At 46.1% G+C, this 16,415-nt stretch overlaps 1 protein-coding gene across 1 annotated transcript in view; it reads right to left on the minus strand.

Annotated features, from left to right (window-relative positions):
- The window catches only part of LAMB1 (laminin subunit beta 1), a 76,055-nt gene that overhangs the window by 22,824 nt on the left and 36,816 nt on the right, over positions 1–16,415 (minus strand). The window contains exons 13-23 of the mRNA XM_052638472.1: positions 14,902–15,037; positions 13,472–13,630; positions 12,074–12,201; positions 11,740–11,863; positions 11,110–11,314; positions 10,330–10,473; positions 9,900–10,131; positions 7,104–7,267; positions 5,678–5,902; positions 3,950–4,164; positions 3,129–3,225 (exon numbers count right to left, since the gene is read on the minus strand). Coding sequence (XP_052494432.1) covers positions 3,129–3,225; positions 3,950–4,164; positions 5,678–5,902; positions 7,104–7,267; positions 9,900–10,131; positions 10,330–10,473; positions 11,110–11,314; positions 11,740–11,863; positions 12,074–12,201; positions 13,472–13,630; positions 14,902–15,037 — 1,829 coding nt within the window. The remainder of the gene's footprint in view (positions 1–3,128; positions 3,226–3,949; positions 4,165–5,677; positions 5,903–7,103; positions 7,268–9,899; positions 10,132–10,329; positions 10,474–11,109; positions 11,315–11,739; positions 11,864–12,073; positions 12,202–13,471; positions 13,631–14,901; positions 15,038–16,415) is intronic.

Genomic DNA, 16,415 nt, shown 5'->3' on the forward strand with positions numbered 1-16,415 from the left:
GCATATTGTTAGTGAGGTGGCTCCAGAAAGTCTGAACTCGTGCCTTGTTCAACCAAAAGAGTTGAAATTCACTCCTGGGCAGTGAGTGACTTAATTTGAGAAGACTGTTCACATTTTTATTCCCCACAGTTCAATCTAATTTCAGATAACAATTCCTACTGGTTGCTGGACCCTGTCCCTTCAATTTCTTGCCCTCCCATTTCTACTGGTGACTGTGTTCCTGAACTTGATCTGCTCCTGCATTCTTGTCCCTGCCCTCATCAGATTATTCTGGTCTTGCTCCAATGGCTATCCTGTGTGCACAGGGCCTGTGGCTGGCCAGGACTCCCCCACTGCTGGCTGCAGTCAATTCTTGCCCTTCCTAGGTGCCTTGTCAGTTATGAACTTTCTTCATGGGGTGTCAAAAGCATTTGGGTCTCCACAGTTTCTTATGTAACAGGCTGACCTTTCCTCTGCGTAAAACAAACAAAAGAAGTTGGCGAACATCAGTGCCATGGATTTCTCTCCTTGCAAAATTTCTAAAACATGATCTCACTTTTGACCTAAACAAGCTGATACTGTGCTTATAAGCCACAATTTCTCTGGCAGATTTAGAGGTGAAGGTTTAAAGATAAAAGGGTAAGGGGTAAAGTTCTGAGTGTTAAGTGAACAATTCTCTGATTGACTCTGACTCTGGGAAACAGGCTTTTCATGCTAACAAAGCTTAGATGGAGCAAAAGGTCAGAAAGCTTTGGCAGTCAAAAGCTATTTTGCCAATGACACATGCTGACAGAATCAGGCTATAAGCATGATAGAACCATTATCTGGAGAAAATCAAGCCCCTGGGGCAGTATAAGATTGAGAAATTTAATAAAATAGTGGTGAGAGTCCTGAAGAAACCAGATTTTAAGTAGGATTTTACTTGCAAGGGACCTCCTACAGCAAGTGGTCCACTGAATGCTATGGACCTTCTAAAGGAAGTGAGAAAATCAGGTCCCATTAAGAACCAACGTTGGGGACTGAAGAATGATGTATATCTACATCAGTTCAGTTCAGTTCAGTTGCTCAGTCGTGTCCGACTCTTTGTGACCCCATGAATCGCAGCACGCCAGGCCTCCCTGTCCATCACCAACTCCCGGAGTTCACTCAGATTCATGTCCATCAAGTCAGTGATGCCATTCAGCTATTTCATCCTCTGTTGTTCCCTTCTCCTCCTGCCTCCAATCCCTCCCAGCATCAGTCTTTTCCAATGAGTCAACTCTTCTACATAGCCCTCATCATCTCCTCTGTGGAGCAAACAGTCATCTCATCTAAGATGTTGGCGCAGACCCTTCTGGCTACATAGCGAATGAAAGAAACAAATCACAGGCCATTGGTTCCGGCCATGTCTACTGCTTGAGTCTTTGGACTGTTAAGGAGCATACGAGCTGACTCTGAAACAACGTGCAGTTTCTAGATTTGTGACTTTCAACAGAAGATTCTGAATGAACTGCTAACCTGAAAATCTATATTATTTCTCACTACAGTTCAGTCTAAAAAAGAGATTTTTAAAAAAATGTAGTGTCCAACAGGGACCCAGAATTTCATACATATAATGAAGAAAATATATCAAAGAGCAAATAAGAAAGTACAGAAGATATTTATCCATAGTTATAAACTTAAAACATAAGGAAGAAAACCCAAGTAGGAAAGTAAGACGAGGAAAACAGTATAGGAACAGTCTACTAAAATCTTCTCCAAGAATGCTTTTAGTTTAAGATCGGAAAAATAACCTGGCAGGTAAAATATTGCAACAGCATAAAAATTAAGCAATCCTTCTGATTCACATGACTGTAGCAGTATCTGGTTCTTAAGAAAACATTAAGCTTTCCCTCAAAGTCCTAGTCACAAGCCTAAGGGAGAATGTGGGTTTTCGTCACATTTGACACATGTGGTGGTCCTGTCACCTGCCCCTGTGTTGCACACAAGGGTTCTAGGATGTTGCCCTCCGAGCTCCCGCTGGTGGGGAGTGACAGTCGAGGGCTGTAACTGTCAGCACCATCTGCTTGTTTCACTGGGGTCAAACCATCTTACCAGAACATTTAGCTCTGCTTGTGCCGACAAGGAAGGTTACCCCAAAATACTGTTCGGGGGGAATCAGTGTGCAGGACTTGATGCTGAGTATGAGCTCATTTTGTTTAAAAGCATTTTAAAAAGCCATTCTGATTACTCAGTCATAAAACAGAATGAAATAATGCCATATGCAGCAACATGGACAGACCCAGAGATGATCATACCAAGTCAGAGAAAGGCAAAGGCTCTACGGATCACTTACGAGTGGAATCTAAAAAACAGTACAGATGAATGTATTTACTGAACAGAAAAAGACCTGCAGACACAGAAAAGAAGCTTATGGTTATGAAAGGGAAAGGTGGTGGGGAAGGGATAAATTATGAGGTTGGGATTAACACATACGCACCACTACATGTGAAATAGAAAAACGACCAAGACCTATGTGCAGCACAGAACTATATTCAGTATCTTGTAATAACATCTAAGGGAGAAGAATCTGGGAAATACATATATATAACTGACTCACTATGATGTACATCTGAAATATTGTCAATCAACTATGTGTTCATGGCTCTTTGTCTGACTCTTTGCAACCCCATGGTTGTGAAAGTCAGCTACATCAAACAACTACCAGGCTCCTCTATCCAAGGGATTCTCTAGGCAAGTATACTGGAGTAGGTTCCCATGCCCTGCTCTAGGGGATGCTCCCGAACCAGGGATGGAACCTGGGTCTCCTGCATTGCAGGCAGACGCTTTACCGTCTAAGTCACCAAGGAAATCAACTATGCTTCAATTTAAAAAATAGTAAAAACTAAAGCCATTCTGTGTGTCTGGGGTGTGTGTGTATGCTTGTCCGTGCTGAGGCAGACAAACCTCCGCCCTGGGGAGCGAAGCCAGCCGTCAGCAGGTCCGCTTTTACCACCTCCATGTCTCCAGGGCTAGACAGGTTCCGGGGTTTGTGGTTGTCAGACAATGAGCATGCACTTCTTTTGTAATCCAGCCTAGTTCTTATAGACAAGTTCATTAGTGCAGTACCGGACAGAAAGCTCCCACAGACACCTGGCCCATCTGCGCGCGAGTTTGGCGCCCACGCTCACCTCGGCACTCCACGCTGGGGTCCCCCCAGAAGAGCTCCTGGCACTCGCTGCAGGTGCGGCCTCCGAAGCCAGGCATGCAGTGGCACTGCCCTGTGAACTGAGGCCAAAGACAGATCAGCTGTCAGATCAGCTGCAAGGCCAGGAGACCTAACGGCCTGCCTGAGAAGACCTTGCACCCGACCTGACCAAGAACAGGGAACCTCACCCCGATCGCGGGTGCTAAGGGCCCCAGGCTGGCATCTCCTAACCGCTCCTCTGCAAGTGGGGCTGGGAAGGCCCAGAGCATGTTCCCTTTTGTGGACATGTTTCCTCACTCATATCCTCATACGTCACTCACAAGCCTGGACCACTTGTGACTGTGTGTGACACACCATTCTGTGTGTGTCAGGGAATAGGAGAACTTTCTACAATGTTGGCTATTGTGATGTGGCCCATTTCAGGCTGTGTGGCTAAGAAAAAAAAGTCTGATTCAGCAGCCAGGTATTGGAAAAAATGCACCCCGCTCCCGGCCCCCCGGTCCATTTGAAAGTGAGCTGCCCGCCCCCTGCTCCCGCTGCTGGGGTCCTAGGCTGCTGTGCCCCAGTGGTATCCAGTGGGGACTCTATGCACATTACTTTACATTGTCCCAGCCCACGGGGGCAAGTGAGGGCAGATATCCAGTCTGTGCTATGTGGGCCAAGCTGTGTGTCCTGGTACAAGGTTGCAACCACAAGGAGGGATGCCTTTCTCTAACTGGGGCCCAGCCACCGAAAAGCTGTCATGTGGACCCAAAGTCCTCTTTCCTTATGCTATGATGGCTGCCCTGGGCGACAGTGCCTCACCTCATTACAGGACGGCCCAAAGGAATGAGCAGCATCGCAGCTGCAGGGGTCGCACCCCGTCCCACTGGCCAGTTGCCAGGTGTTGGGCGCACAGCGGTCACAGTTCTGGCCGATCACGTTAGGGAGGCAGAGGCACTGCCCGGTGGTTTTGTCGCACTGGCAATCAGAACCATTACAGTGCTCTTGCACCGTGCCCAGGTAATTGCAGACACACTCTGAAAAAGAACAACCTGATCAGATGCACTTACAGAGGCCCACTCAGAAAATACACAGATAGTGCGGAAGTCAGCTACATCAAACAACGACCGCTTCTCTCTCTAGATTTCAACCTGGGAATGCAAACAAGAAGAGAAAGGAATGGAGGGGATTAAAAAAAAAAATTCTAAACCTGTGGTTCTTCATCTTATGATGTTCCACACAGCTCTGACATTTCCCAGGCAGACATGCAAAATGGCTGGCATGTACTTTCAAAAACACTTGATTTAATAAGTGGCTGGTGAATCATTGTAAGACTGAGGATTTTACTGGAAATAAAAACCAGGCTGTGGGAGCAGAGATACCTAATGATTTCAAACTCTTGGCAGGAAACAGCAGTCACGGCTGTGTGAGCCATGGCAGGTAGAGCCCTTTAAACTAGGAAGGCTTGAAGGAAACCAGTCCTGCTGCTCCTCAACATTCCGCACGTGTTTGTATCAACAAAGACGGGCCTGGGGGCCGTGCAGCCACAGCAGGAAATGCTGACTGATCTCGCCATAAGAGAGAAATAACGAGTTCTGAAAGAGATACTTCAGAGATGTTACTTCTTTCTTTTCCTTAAGCTGGAAGGCTCTATCCATCACTGACAAAAGGGTAGACCAAAGTGCGTATTTAGGATGCAGTCATCAACAAGTCCATGGGCAGAACATAAAATCAATCCACTCTAGACCTATGGAGAGTGTGTCTGCGGCTTCCTCCCTCGGGCCTGGTGTGGAGGGCAGTGCAGGTCTGGGGCAGTGAGGAGCTCTGCGCCTGCTGTTGGGCCAGTCCAGAGGCTGCCCGGCCACCCTGGTCGGAGGCATGTGGCGCTGGCTGCTGGTGAGCACAAAGGCATATCCAGCCTCAGAAAGCTGAGCTGCTTAGTTACCTAAGAAAATCGACCTGCATATGTCAGACGTTTATGCAATGCAAGGATGCACTGTGCTTATTTTAACAAAACTGTTTTCAATTTTTAAAAAATCAGTTCACTCTATTGATGGCATTTATCATGGGGACAGTGGCACAGCTTATGGTTCCTTCTCAGGTGCTGAGCCACAGCTCAACACTTCAGGGCCAGGAACACGGCTGTTAAAAAAAAAAAATCATCCTTAACTTTCTCTTGTGCCTAATGAAATTTTCTCTTTCTGAAGAAGTGTTTTACCTGATGAGATAATGGGCTCCCCTGGTAGCTCAGTCAGTAAAGAATCTGCCTGCAATGCAGGAGACAATGGGTTCGATCCCTAGGTCGGGAAGATCCCCTGGAGAAGGGAATGGCAAACCCATTCCAGTATTCTTGCCTGGAGAATTCCATAGACAGAGGAGCCTGGTGGGCTACAGTCCAAGGGGTCACAAAGAGTCAGACATGAATTGAACGACTAACACAGATGAGATAAATCCCCTAAGAATAAAATCCCCCAAGAAGGAGGTTAGGGGAGGAGGAGCAGGAGGGTGGAAGTCATCCTAAGGATGGGGCAGAGGGCGCGTGCATCTTACTGCGGCAGTCCTGGCGGAGCGCGTCGCCATAGTATCCAAAGCGGCAGAGCTGGCAGTGCTCCCCCTCCGTGTGGTACAGGCACTTGAGGCACCTCCCGGTCTCCTTGTCGCAGGCTTCCGGGTCCGCTGTGTCGATGTTGTGGTGACACTGGCAAGGCTGACATGTCCCCCCCACATCTGAGGGATTGCCAAAGAAGCCTGAGGCACACTCGTCACATCTGGAGCCTGTTGTCCAATAAAACCAGCATGGGGCCTTTGGCTTGCTGACTGCAAGATCTGGTCCCCCGACATTCCTGCCAACCAGAGAGCCCACCCAGGTGGTGCCTGCAACCCCAGGGCGCTAGTTACGGGGCCAAGGCTGGCCACGCTTTCTGGGAACGGGCTGTCAGTCGTGAAAGGCAGCAGGCTCTTTGCAGTGGTGGTGCTTCAGCCTTGGCTCTGCAGTCATGGTCGGGGAGGGACAGTTAGGAGAGTTCCGACACATGGACTCAGCTCCTCATTACACAGGGATGGACAGATCAGGAGCGAAATAATGGTTTCACAGCAAAAAGCTTAGCTTGATGTTACCCAAGGATTATATTCATTGAAAAACTCTGGCTCCTCTCTGAGCAACCTGAAAAATGGGGCCCTTTGTGACGACCAATTTCCCTTCTTAAGAGATTTCGAAGAGTAAACAAGTTCCTAGTGTATAGCACAGGGAACTATATTCAATAGCCTGGGATAAACCACATGGAAAAGAACAGGAAAACAGATAAATATATGTATAACTGACTCACTTAGTTGCACAGTGGAAATAAAGAACATTGTAGATCAACTATACTTCAGTAAATTTTAAAAAATCCTAAAAAGTGCAAATTGGCTGAGCTGTGTATAAGCATAAGGAGTATCTGAAACAGTGGCATCAAGGATGAAATAAAGGGAGTCTGTATGTACAACTTGCTACACTCCATGAATGCTGGCCGATAATGTGAGTACAGCGAAAATAATACTAGCTTTGATCAATTCTGTTGTCTGGGACTCGTACATGGTATTCTTTTCTTCATTCTCCCCACTATTTGGCTACTTTACTTTTTGAGACTCTCCTACTAGGCGTTGGATAAGGAAAGGAAGAAGTGAAATATAAAGTAATCTTCCCACTGGTTAGGAACAGAACTGGTTAAGAACATTAGACTTTACAGGGACTTTAAATGAGCTTGTTATTGTGCTCTGTATTATAACATTTTTATCAGAGACATGAGAATCAAGACTATCCCACATACCAAACAGGAAAAGCACATCTTTTATATTTCAGATTCCCTTCACTTTTAAATAAAGATTTTTTAAAAAACAAGCAATTAAACTGGCTCACTCTTCAGCTTTTCTTCTTTCTTAACCACTAACCTCATGAAGACACATCTTTTCCTCTGAAAGTCTGCACCTCACTTACCAATGTATCCAGGATTACAGACACAGGCAAGCTGTAAAGAAACAGGGTCTTGATAGCAGCTACTGGCAAACTGGCGTCCGCTCTCGGGACCATCTGGGCAAGGACAAGGTCGGCAGTGGTCTCCTGACCCAATGATGGGGTCTCCGTAGTAACCAGCCAAGCACCTGTATCAGTTCCAGGAGAGAGAAGCTCATGAAGTGCAGTGATAAGACATAGGTTACAAGAAAAAGTCTAAGAAACCATGTTCTCTGTTTAGGAACATCATTCCTGATTCCTCATGTTTCCACATGAAGGACTTTTCAGTAGAGCAGTGGCTTAAACACTACTTTCAATCAGAATTCCCTGGAGGGCTTTTAAACACAGATTGCTGGGTTCCCTCTCCTGATTTAGGAGGTGACGCTGCTGCCACTGGTCTGGGGATCCCACAGCAGGACCACTGCATTAGAGTTACACCCCTGGCCTCACCTGGACTCTCATTCACTCCTCACTAAAGAGGCACCTCTCCCCAAGTGCATGCTATCGTCCTAACAGCTGCCTGTCCTGGGCATTCTGGTCAGTTCCTTCTGTGCATTAAGGTGTTTGGGAGAAAGAGAGCTTGTGGTTGTTGGTCTCTGCCCATGCCTGGGCGGGGTGATGTGTCAGTAAGCCCATGGTGGCTTGTTCTACAATCCAGCCTTTACCAGTGAAAAGTAGAGAAGGATGCTCTCCAGATGCATGCCCCTTGTGTCTGTCTCTCAGGGATGAGAGATGGTATTTATCAGTTCCCAGACCCAACAGGTCCCACCTCCCTGCCTTACAGATAAGGCAGCCATGGAGCTGAAATGATTTGCAAAGCTCAAACGAAGAGTTAGTAATAAGCCACAATTTGGATTCAGCCTCCCAACTTTCAGCAAGGAATTCTTTTAGTATGCCAAGGTGCTTTTCAACATGACTGATAATTAAGTTACGTTTTAAAATTCCTATAGCATAAGAGCTTGAAGGAAGTTTGGATATCAACTAATCCAACTTAGTTATCCTTCTATCTTAAAGCTGGATACTCAGAGAGGTGAGCTAAATCACCCAAGATAGAGCAGGTCAGGAGCAGAATTGGGCCTGGAACTTCTAATTCAGTTTGTTTTTCTTTTTTCTCCTTTTGAGGCAGAGGATTATTTTAAATGGGGAGTGGGGAAGGATGAAAAAATAGAAGGGGAAAGTTGTTCAGAGGGCATTAACCTTCTATTTAATTAGACACAGACACAATACAAGAACATATGTCCCAATTACATTCTGGAAAATCAACAGGAATGAAGCAATTCTGTGCAACGGTTTGAGAAAATTTCCTGTAAGGCTTTTCTAGGTGCAATACGTCCAAACACATCATGATAGAAACTGAGTGTTCACTTCCTGCCTCCTCCTTCTCTAACCCCCTTGGCAGTAATCTGAGTCCAGAGCTTCTTAAAATCACAGGACTGGAGTTGATCATCTCGAGAAGAGGAATAGAATGGGAAACCAGCTCAAACTAAATAGCGGCATCTGAAATACTTCAGTGAAATTCTGTCATCAAACTAGGGCTGAAAACCCTTCCTCCTCCTACACCCTTTTGAGTTCTCCTGCAAGCATTCAGAACGCTTTAGAAATATGATTTCACATCGGCCTTGTGGACAGCCACCTCTGCTGACCAGTGTTCCCCACCTTCTTCACCCTTTTCATCTGATTTTCTCATCTGTCTGTCTTGAATTTATTCTCCATGTCCACTGAAACAATGGTAATGAAAAATCAAATGCAGAGAACAAAAAATGACACCATTACATTAATTTGTTCCTTTCAATCTTGTCTAACTGCCTCCTATCTTTCTACAGCAGAATCTTGTGGTTGGAAACACTTGACTTCTACTCTAAGCAGTAGTCACTGAACTCTCCAAATTCTTGAATAGCATCCAGCATACAACCAAGAGCCATGTATTTGCTGCCTTGCACATCCTCATGCTGTAATCACATATTCAATTTTCACTAAAAACTTCTTTCATCTGATGAGCAACTTTTGCACTAACTGAAGCATTTGCTGAATATTTTTCTAAAAACAAAAGTCCCATAGAGTGTGGATATCAGCAGAGGTTTATTGATTTGAAAGGTGGAGACTAGTATTCCCAAAACAGCAGATTCTAAGAGCATGTCTGCCTTTTTAAATTAGTAATGAATGATGTAAGTCAGGATGTAATTTTCTCATAGACTGTTTCTTACCTACTGAGCTGGGCTGTAATGTGATTAGAGGCATATTCTATGTCCCATTCTTCCTGTCCCTGGTGCACTGCACTACATCCATAATAATTGTTCAATTAACATCTGCTAACTGGGGAACACATCTACTTGTGCACATTTCACATGGGCTCCTGGAAACGCTAGCTGCATAAAACGTTGCGATCAACAAAGCCATTAAAGTGGCTAATCCCCGTTTGGATTTGGTTTCTCCTTTGACCCAAATTAGGAATTAACATTTCACAACTCTCACCCTAGGCCAGAATCGGCCGAGCCAGAGAGATGATTGCTGTACAGCCTGGAAGGACTCTTCAAGAGGGCAGATTCCTGCCAGTTTTGTTCTCTGTTGTATCTCCCCCTGCCCTCAAACAATGCCTGGCACACAGAAAGTGTAAACTGAATCTGTGCTAGATAAATGAATGAGTTCCTAGAAAATACCAAGGGGATTAGAAATGAATGAGCAACCTGGAGCCTGGTAGAGATTCGTTCTGTGGTTTGTCTAAGATGCTGTTTGCTCAGTCGAAAACAACCTTGTTCTTTCCTTTCAAGAGGCGGCACATACCTCTCACAGTTATGCCCTGTGGTGTAGTCCTGGCAGCTCAAGCACTCCCCTGTCACTGAGTCGCAGTCATCAGCGTGGCCGTTGCACTGGCAGGGCTGGCAACTTGGAAAGCCCCAGAACCCGGGTAAGCACCGGTCACATTGCCTCGTGTACACCCCCTGGAAGCAGTGGCACTGGCCAGTGATGGGGTCGCAGAAAGCATTGACAGATCCTTGCAGATGGCACTCACAAGCTGAAGAAATAGGCAACCAAGGGACCACGCTGAGAAACTGGTTAAATGCAAATACATCTCTTATACAGGCTGGCCCCCTCCTTTCAGTGTAGAACACTCATGGGCCTCTGTGATCAATTTCCAGAGTGCAGCACGCCTTCTGAAGCTGCATGACTTATGATGTGAATGAGTATGTTACAGTTCTTCTGGTCAACTTACGTTTGCATCCGCTGGGCCCAAAGCCAAAGGTGCCAGGAGCACATCTGTCACACCTTCTTCCCACCACGTTCGGCCGGCACTGACACTGGCCTCCGTTGGGGTCACAGACGGAACTTAAGGAGCCCTGAGGGTCGCACTCACAAGCTGCAGAGAAGACAGGCAAGAGCCCGTGACCCAGGGCAGCCACGCCTGCCACGGCGATAAGCCCAGCACATCCCACCCAGTTCTGGCCCGTTCTTTTGCTCGGATTCTTCCCTGACCCCTCGTGGGTATCTCAGCTCATTCAGAATTCCCATTTAAAGCATTTATCTTCCCTCAGAGGGGTGTGAGGGAAGCAGCAGGAGCAAGCTGACAGATAAAAGAAGGTTTTCTAGGAAGGAGGTCACTAATGTTTTCTCTCTTTGCCTTCAAAGCTCAAATATCATAGGATCTTCAACAAAAGGCCAGTGACCTTTTAAGAGCAAAACATCAATTTCAGTTATGGGATGCTCCTCTGATTTCATTCCAACTTCCTGCCCTGCATATGGCAAGTCTCAGGGACCTTTCCCTTGTCTCCTATTCTTTGTGTATTTCTTGATGACTGAGTCCACTGTCAAGAGGTGCTTTATCACTAACACACTCTTAAAAAAACAAACATAAGCTGCAGTTGAGACACTATTTCCTTTGTGCTGTATGCCTAACACAGAACTATCGGACACGCCTGCCAATGTATCTCATGATGCCAAGTGTGCTTGGAACTTTTGAGAAAGAAGGGGCAGAAGCAGCAGCAGTGATACCTACCCAGGCCTGTCTGGTGCAACAGGGCAGAAATGCTAAAGATGATGTTTCTGCAAACATCAGTCATCGGCGTCTTCACAACGCTCCTGCTGTTCTCTAGACATCGGTATCTCTGAAAGGTTTCCCAGGCGCTGTTGGTGATCACCCCATCTCCTGAGCCTCCCACAGTGAAGATGTCCAGTGACTTACAGAATGGCATGAGAACAAGCTAGGAAGAAACCAGAACACACTGTTCTTAGATGGCTGTCTGGGGTCACCAATTAATGCAAATCAACACCAAAAAACCCCAAGTGCTTCTTTGACTCTTGAAAAGAGAAAGAAATAAAAAACCCAGACTCATGGCGTCAAGTGGAAATCTTCTCATTCTTAAAACATTCTTGCCAGAAAAAGTACAGATACCCCTTACATAGTTTGATGGGTTTTGAAATGTCATTGTTCAGACACTTCCTATTTTCAGGAAGGATCAGCTTGAGTAGAGTCTTCCAGAGGGTGGAGTTACAAGCAAAGTAACCTTGGAGGCAGGAAAGACTCTGCCTCACCTCTCAGCATGATCCTCCACAAAGCCCCCTAGGAAGCAGATGCACAGTGTCCGCCCAGTCCTCCCTGCTCGCATTGGAAATGACCTCCACTTACGGAATCAATCAGGGTGTAGGGGCTGTCCACACCGCTGTCTGAGGAGGTGTACTGCGGCAGTTCTAACCGCACCGTGTAGTTCACACCTTTCTCGAAGCACACGGGGCGGGGCAGGACCACGTACCTGCCCCAAAAACAGAAAAGAAAAATAACAACCAAAGGTCAACCTTTAAGCATCCAATCTATTAAAGCTCCCCGTAGATCCCAAAGGAAGGAATAGTCTGTCTGGTTTTGGCTCTGAAATGGTTACTGTACAACTCACAAGGTGAGACACCAGCAAAATAATTAATTTGCATGTTGGTTCTACTGAGCTGCAAACCGCTGCCACACTGACCTAGAGCCAGGTGACAGGGACACCACCTGGTTGTCATCATCGGGAACAGTGTTTCCACACCGGCTGCTGGCTGGAATCTGGCCGGGCCGCTGCACCATGATGACAGCTTTCTCCCAGTGGTCGGGGAGCTAGAGTAAGAAGCAGAGGATCAGAAGGACGGCTCGCTGGCCTGCTGCTGCCTGTATGGAAGTCTCCAGCCACCTGTCTTTCGCCAAGTTTAAATGGGAAGCACTTGCTTGCATTTCCCTTCCCTGTTACCATGCTCTTGGCTGTTACTCCAGTTTCAGCCCAAATCTCTTCTCACCTGGACACTGAAACAGCCTCCCACAGCTCTCCTTGCCTCTCCCAATATCCCTTTCCATCCACCTTAAAACACACCTTATTATTATGATCTTTTATTAAGGTATAGTTGATTCACAATGTTGTGTTAGTTTCAGGGATACAACAAAGAGATTCAGTTATACATACACACATATCTATTTTTTCATTCTTTTCTGTTACAGGTTATTACAAGATATTGAATATAGCTCCCTGTGCTATATGGTAGGTCCTTATTGTTTCAGTGTTCCATATATAGCAGTGTGCCTCTGTTAATCCAAAACTCCTAATTTATCCCTCCTCCCTTTCCCCTTTGGTAATCATAAATTTGTTTTCTCTGTGAGTCTATTTCTGTTGTGTAAATAAGTTCATTTGTGCCATATTTTAGATTCCACATATAAATGGTATCATATGATTATCTGTCTTTCTCTGACTTAAAAGCAAAAATTAAGAAGATTAAAATTTAAAAAAAAAACCCAAACCCACAGCTTAGATAATGACAATCCCCTGCCCAAAACCCTTCAAAAGCTTCCTGTTCATATAGACTCCAGGTTCATTTACTGATCCCAGCATTTCTCCTAACAGCCTCTCCAACCACCCTTACTATGTGGAAGGACACTCCAACCACCCCTCTGCCTGCTGCTCATGTGTCAAAACTGTCTCCATCTTAAGACCTACAACTGACTCTTTAGGAAATGTCCTGGCAGCCCCTGGGCTGGTATGAACCTCGCATCTTGCAGCACTGCTTGTCTCTCTGCTCTTACACTTTCCACCTTTGAGGCCAGTTAGGGACACGTGCCCATCCCCGGGCAGGGCAGGCCATGAGGGCAAAAAGAGGACCCTGCACATTCTCATCACCACCTCCGTTCTAAGCAAGACTAAGTGCTTAACAAGAGATCACTAAATGTTTGTGAAACTGAATTTAAGAAAAATGTATATTTTTACTCTTGAGGAAGATAGAAAGTCAGGGAGTTTCCTCTATTCCAAGGCAGTCTGCACATTTCACAAAGACACAGTGTCCCTTAGAAGAAAAACTTTTACCAGTATCCCCCAATCCCCATTAGTCCAATGAGGGGTTACCTGTGGCTCATAGCGAATTAGGATGTCATATTCCATAGAATATGGTATGTTGTCGATGAAGAACTCCAAGTATGCCCCTTCAGGCACTCGGACAAAGCCCGCTCCAGTCCAGGAAGGAATCCGGTCCTGGATATACTGCCGTTCCACTATGCTGACCCCCTAAGGACAAGGGGACAGGAGTGATGCTTTACTTGAAATGGAATTTGATGCTAACAGTCAAAGAAATCTGAAGGCACCCAAAGGTCCAAACCTGTAGATATGAAACCTATTTTTTTTGCAGCCACATTTTCCCAGTAGATTCTATAATTTTTTGGAATATAAACAGGTAATTGGTTTCTTTTTAGTTTTTAGATTGAGGTAGTCTTGAGACATTGGAGATGGGATTAAGGCTTAGGATATACCTTCTATGATACAACCAGGGGAATGAGCATGAAGGAAGGAAAGAGAACATCCCAAATGCTGTTATGAGCAAGCCTAGGAGTGACCAGGTATGTTCTGCATTTCTGCAAGGCTAGCCCAGTATCTATGGGTGTATTTCTGTCATCCTCATTGGCATTTCTTCCAAGCTCCAGGTACAAATGAGGAAATGTGATACAGTCGTGAATGTTCACTACTGATGAGTGAATTCTGATGGTCAATGAGATTGAGAATGGATCAATGTGAGTTGCTTAACTCAAGGGTGACTTTGAGTGTGTTTACAGGATTACATATAATACCTGTGATTAGTCACCTCCAAAGATGAAGTCTGTCCTCACCTATAATGAACGTGTGTGTGGCTTCACCATCTAGAGGTGAAAACCATGTTCCCCTGCCATCGAATCTGGTCTGGCCTTGTGACTTGTGACCAGCAAAATGTGAAAAAATGACCTTTTGGGTCTTCTTAGCCCTGACCTTAAGAGACCTGGCAGTTTCTGTTTCCTCCTTCTTGGAAGCCAGATGTCATGGAAGAAGTCTCACTACTCTTCATGCCGTGAAAAAGCTCAAGACAGCTGTTTGGAGAACGGTGCTCAGCCAAGCTTCAGCTCTTTCTGCCACCCCAGCTGAAGCGCCAGACATGTATTTTAAGCCACTAACTTTCGGGACAGCTGCTATACAGCAATAGAAAACTGAAACAATATACTCTGAATGTTAACTATACTAGCTCAATAACTTTGGAGTGTCAGTAGAGAATAGAAAAAAAAAAACAAACCAAAAAACCAACTCCCTTAAAAATGCCAATAGCCTTATTACTGCATGTTTTGAAGTCTTTCTGAGTGATGGATTTACCTAGTTTTAAATAGGACTATTCTCAAGAAGGCCTGGTCCTGATCCTTCCTTCATGCTCACTGATAAGATGCTCCTTACCTAGTCTCTTTCCAAAACGTGTATATCACATTACTGCCCCGCCCCTCACTCTGCTTTACCCACCTGGCAAACACACCCCTACTTACAGGCCCGAAGTTGGCTTCTTCTGCTTCATAGATGTAGTGATCCAAGGTGGTGAAGTAGTAGCCAGATTCCACTTCGCTGCACTGACGTCCGATCATGTGGGGTCGGCACAGGCACTGGCCTGACTCTGCAGAGCAACTGGCAAGGAAGCAGAGAGGGTCAGCAGTGCTCACCACATCCAACAGTGAATCCACTGGAAGCAGATCCATGTTTGCCATTAAACGGTAAATGGGGTGAAATACTCAGGAGGGTATTCTTACTCCATTCTGAAAGTAAGTACATGAAAAAAACATTGCCTACCAATTAATCCCAAACTCCTGAGCTTCCCTGGTGCTCAGATGGTAAAGAATCTGCCTACAATGCTGGAGACCTGGGTTTGATCCCCTGGAGGAGGGCATGGCAACCCACTCCAGTATTCTTGCCTGGAGAGTCCCCATGGACAGAGCTGCCTAGCAGGCTACAGTCCATAGGGTCACAAAGAGTCGGACACAATTGAGTAACCAAGCACAGCACCTGAGGCTGAAAGGTCTCAGTAACCTGGCCTGTCAGTTTCTCTCCGCTGTGCTCTACCCTGCTCCATAGTGCCGTGGCAGTGTTTCTGTAGCTATCACATTTGTTCTTACATTGGCAAGAACATATGTCTTGGGCAAATACAACCCCTTTCCTGGGCCTGACATCTAAATACCCAGTTTTCAGAAGGACAGCTCCAACTCAGTGGTCCCAGAGGCTAATCACGGATCCAAGAGGGCAGCACCCAATCCCTGCCTTGGGAGAAGACACCACCCACCACTGCATCAGCCATGCCAGAAATCAGAAGGTATCCTCTAGATTCCCTCTTTGTAGCCAATCAAGGGCCAAATTCTATGACAGCTCCTCCTAGCATCTTGGGTGTCTCTCCCCACTTCCCACTGACTAGGCTACGCCTTTCTTCCCTCCCTCATTCATGGTAAAAGCAGTTAAAGTCTTCTAACTGGTATCCTTATTGCCAGTCTTCCAACTTTCAAGCAGAACTTCCACCTTCCCCAGAGCTGCCCAAATGACCTTTCTGAGATGCATTAACCATAACACTGCCAGGCACGATGGCCTTGGGGCAGTGTGCCAGGCCCCGCTGTCCCCTGCCCTTCTCTCCCTTTCTGGCTTCTCCTCACCTCTCCCACCTCACTGAGCGACTGAGTTTCCCCAGGGCGCTGGGGGACGCATGACCCTGTCCCTTTGTTTCTCCTGTTCCTGCAGCCTGGAGTGTCCTGCTCCCTCATTTACCCAGCAAAGACCCACTCACTCTTCTCTCAAGATTCAGCTCACACATCATGTTTCCTATCACTCCCCATCCCATAGAAGGAACCACCTTCTCCTTCACGCCATCACCTCCTTGCAGGAGAAACCATATATTTGCCACTTCAACAACTAAGCTGGTGGTGAAGTAAGGGCTCGTTACATTTGAGGCACTGTGTCTTCAAATTCTCCTAATTTTTCAACCATCATCCTTTCCTGAAGGCTTGTTTGGTTCCCTCCCTCT

This window comes from Budorcas taxicolor, chromosome 4 (genome assembly GCF_023091745.1).
Source record: "Budorcas taxicolor isolate Tak-1 chromosome 4, Takin1.1, whole genome shotgun sequence".
In the NCBI taxonomy this organism is placed as follows: domain Eukaryota; kingdom Metazoa; phylum Chordata; class Mammalia; order Artiodactyla; family Bovidae; genus Budorcas; species Budorcas taxicolor.